The following is a 4,518-nucleotide window of genomic DNA, read 5'->3' as shown; positions in this document are numbered from 1 at the left end:
ACAAACAGAGGTTCTTCTTTCATAATTTAATCATAGTTTGAATATGGATAATAGAAAGACTGATTATTTTGGGCAAGACTTAAATTTAATTTTAATTTAATTATGCATAAATCTACACCATTATAAATCTGTCCTTCGCCAAAGACTGTAGAATGCTCTTTCTCCAGTTAATTCCTTTTGAAGATTTCCTAAGATACTGCTCTATTAGTATTTAATGACTAGATACCTCAATGCTATTTTAAGTTCCTTGGGTATAGAGATCATGTTTAATCTTTCACAGTGTATACTAAGATTATCTTCAAATTTTTTTTAAGGTCTGAAAATGGATACAAGATCTATTGCTCCCTTATGAATGATCAGAGTGTGAACTTGAGCCCTGTAATTTTCTCTGCAAGGGTACTGTGAAATAGACAAAAGTAAGCAAATATTTAGTAGCAATGTCCTCCTTCAATACCACCTCCATGCATCCTGCAGTCTTCTTGTTGATGGGGATCCCAGGCCTGGAACACCTACATATCTGGATATCCATTCCTTTCTGTTTTGCCTATACTCTGGCCCTCCTGGGAAACTGTACCCTTCTTTTTATCATCGTGGTGGATGCAGCCCTTCATGAGCCCATGTACCTCTTCTTAGCCATGTTGTCAATGATTGATCTAGTCCTGTCGTCTTCAACCCTGCCCAAAATGCTCGCCGTTTTCTGGTTCAGGTACCGGGAGATCAACTTCTATGCTTGCCTGGTCCAAATGTTCTTTCTCCACTCTTTCTCCATCATGGAGTCAGCAGTGCTGCTGGCCATGGCCTTTGACCGCTATGTGGCCATCTGTAAGCCACTACATTATACCACAATTCTGACCAGGTCTCTCATCGCCAAGATTGGGATGGCTGCTGTGACTCGAGCTGTCGCACTGATGACTCCACTCCCCTTTTTGCTTAGACGTTTCTACTACTGCAGAGGTCCAGTGATTGCCCACTGCTACTGTGAGCATATGGCAGTGGTGAGACTGGCTTGTGGAGACACACGCTTCAACTTCATCTATGGCATTGTTGTAGCTATGTTTATAGTGGTATTAGATCTGTTCTTTGTCATTCTATCATATTTCTTCATCCTTAGGGCAGTTCTACAGCTTGCCTCTCAGGAGGCTCGCTACAAGGCTTTTGGGACCTGTGTGTCACACATAGGTGCCATCTTGGCCTTTTACACACCCGTGGTTATCTCTTCAGTCCTGCACAGAGTTGCTCGTGGAGCTGCCCCACATGTCCACATTCTCTTTGCCAATTTCTATCTGCTCTTCCCACCCATGGTCAACCCAATCATCTATGGTGTCAAAACTAAGCAGATTCGTGATCGTGTCTTAGGACTCTTTCTGAGAAAGTCTGTGTGATTAGAAAGAGGAAATAGTGAAGAACAAGTGGCAGAGTTAGGAAGCTGGAGTGGGCGTGAAGTATGATAAGAAGTGGAGGGCTGTCCAAGTGTCCATGTTTAGCTCTGGTTAAATAAAAATAAAATCTATATGATGTCTTGAAATCAAGTGTCATCAGCAACTGAAGCAAGAATCTTTGAGTCCAAAGTGAACAGTTGTGTTTTTAGATGATGTTACCATAAGGAAGACTGTCTAATCCATGAAGTCCTTGACTAAACACTTAGCACCTGTGTCACAAGTTAGAAGTAATCAGCTCCAGATTACATCAAGAAATGTTTGAAATGTAGATATTAAAAGCAGTTTATATTAGGGTTAAGGAAGTAAAGAATGCCACTATAACAAATGAATACTTGATTGAGAAACAGGTCCACTTCACTTAACATTAGAATGTGATTCAATCAAATATCCAGCTCAATTACTCTGTCAGAGAAAATCTTGATATGGCTTGGTTTAACTCATTTCTCAATTCACCTTAGCTATAAGCAGCTAGACAAAGAGGATTCATTAAGCAAAAATGAATCAGAGTTTGAAGATTTGAAAAATTCTCTGCCTACCCATATTGCAAAAAAAAAAAAAGTAAGGGGTGTATTCAGAAGAAAAGCCACAAAAAAGACCAAACCTAAACCTAATCTAAATGCATAAATTCCAGAATTGTGAGAAAATGGATTGTTTTGAGCCACACTCAGTCATGCTTACTCTTGGTTCTGTGCTTAGGGATCATTCTTGGCAGTGCTAAGGGGATCACAGGCAGTGCCAAGAATCAGTACAGGGGTTAAGGTGCTTGTCTTTGCATGCTGCCTACCTAGTCTGTCTTTCATGGCCACATTTATTAATTTTTCTCATCACTACCCAGCTACCACACATTTATACATTATTTTTGACAAATTTCTGTATTTTAATTTTATTTATTATTTGGTTTGGGGCCACAGCTAGCTTTCTTAGCTAGCTTTCTTATACCTGAGTTCAGATATGACTCCCAGCGGGTCTTGGCCGACAGGCTCTATCCATGGCACCCCTTGTCCAAGTTAAAGGCAAGATTTTTATCTACTGTACTATATCTCTAGGGTCACAAGATAAAAAGACAAGAATTTAGGTCAAAGAGGGGCTGGAGTGATAGCATAGTGGGTAGGGCATTTGCCTTGCATGTGGCCAACCCTGGTTCTATTCCCAGCATCCCATATGAGCACCTGAGCACCTCCAGGAGTAATTCCTGAGTGCAGAGCCAGAGTAACTCCTGTGCATTGCTGAGTGTGACCCAAAAAGCGAAAAAAAAAAACCAAAAAGGAATTTAGGTCAAAGAAACCAAATACGTACGTATTTCTATCTACATTTTTAGAATGAAATAGGTTGTTGCCACACATTTCCCCTTTGACAACTTCTAATACCTTATCTCACATGGTGTAAAGACTATTTGTGCTTGTGTCCTTTCATTTTTTCCTCTAATAGAAAAATATGTATCTTAAAAAATGAGGTTCTTAATGCTCGACATTGTCTTAACTATCATGTGTTTACAATGGTATTGATACTTAAAATTATTATTTAGTTATCAAAGAGAGATGAATTATTCTCTGATGTCTATGAAAAAGAAATGACTTTGTTTTCAGTCCATATGCATTATTCTAAACAGTCCATAGCAGAGAATAGACTTAATATCAGAAAGAGGGGGATAAACCAAAAAAAGATAAAAAGAATGTATCCTATTTCTCCTAATTTGCTAGTTTGGGTTCATCATACCAATGAAGGATGGGTAAGAAATGTATGGAGGTAAAATTGTATGTGCCTATAAGTTTTTCATAAGGAACATGATTATTAGGAAAAAGAAATTTGATATTACAATAATCTAAGAAGTATGGAATTTCAGAATCTCTGCTTGAATGTAGAAGGACCTTGTTCTCTTTAAAGTCCTGATAGTTGTTATTATATATCTTGCATTGAGGTAATATTGTTTTATGCCCCTCAAAACATCTTATAATGTTGTCACACCATGGCCAAAGTGCCAATATCCATGCATTATAATTTGTGAGCACCCCTCTACCCTTGCATTCCTTCTGCTCCAAGCATGTTGGTAACCTCAGTCCCTTGATTCCCCCCACCCTTTTTTATACCACATATAAGGGAAAGACATATCAGAGGTCCTGGGCTACTCTTGATGATGGGTTCTTGCATCAAACCACTAGTCCAAAGGATGTAGTGATCTCAGACTTGTGGTGCTTGGGACCACCAGGGCTGTACCCGGAAGTTCTTTGTTGCCTCCAGGTATACACCTGGAGATTCTGAGCAGGTCATGAAATGTCAGGGATTTATCAGGTTCTGAAACATGCCAGGCAGGTGCCCTAACTGTATTATCTTCCAACTGTACTATCTCCCCAAACCCAAGATTTAATCTTTTGAAATACTACTCAACCATAGAAGTGGTAACCTCTTTTACACTTATCTAAACCATGTTACATTCCCACATTCCCACCAATAGTGTATTGAGCTTTCGTTTTTCTCTACACCCTACTCACCACCATCATCACTTATTTCCAACGTCAAAAAGTTTCACACCATGAGGAATTCTGCTGGTCCAAGATATGTAATTAATTGATCTTTGGATTTGGGCGAGTGAATTTTGGCCTAGAATTCTCCCAATATTACCAACGAGTACTTCTCAATCTTTACTATGAGATGCATATTGAGGGCAGTCCAGTGGTAAAAATGGCTGAGGGGAGAATCCTGCAGCAAGGAAATAGCATAGGAAGACTTCATTGATTCTGATTCCACAGTATTGTGGTCATCCTCCCATGCCAGAACATGTCTTGTCTCATGCCATCATTGATCCCCAATGTGATAGCTCCCAGCAGTATGGTTTATCAGAGGAAATCACTGCCCATCAGATTAGTACCTGAGTCCTGCAAGGTTAGCTTTGTGTTCAGTCGAACCTGCTGGAGCTATCCTATCCAGCCCACTGGGTATTTGTGTGTATTAGGTTATACCTGCACCAGGTCTGTACATGTTGAGTCTGCCCAGCCCACCATGCTCTCAAGTGTTAGTCAAATCAGCTCACTTGAGCCTTCTACACTTAACCAATACCTGTTGATTAGGCACCCACCCATGT

General features: G+C 40.0%; 1 protein-coding gene across 1 annotated transcript; it reads left to right on the top strand.

The window, feature by feature from the left end:
• Positions 1–437: 437 nt before the first annotated feature.
• LOC130025326 (olfactory receptor 52K1) lies at positions 438–1,382 on the top strand. Its single transcript, XM_056116285.1, has one exon. The coding sequence runs from the start codon at positions 438–440 to the stop codon at positions 1,380–1,382; it is 945 nt and encodes a 314-aa protein (XP_055972260.1).
• The last annotated feature ends 3,136 nt before the right edge of the window (positions 1,383–4,518 follow it).

This window comes from Sorex fumeus, unplaced genomic scaffold, assembly GCF_029834395.1.
Source record: "Sorex fumeus unplaced genomic scaffold, SorFum_2.1 ptg000030l, whole genome shotgun sequence".
NCBI lineage: Eukaryota > Metazoa > Chordata > Mammalia > Eulipotyphla > Soricidae > Sorex > Sorex fumeus.
The sequence above is the reverse complement of the archived record's forward strand: the minus strand, read 5'-3'. Positions and strand labels throughout refer to the sequence as shown.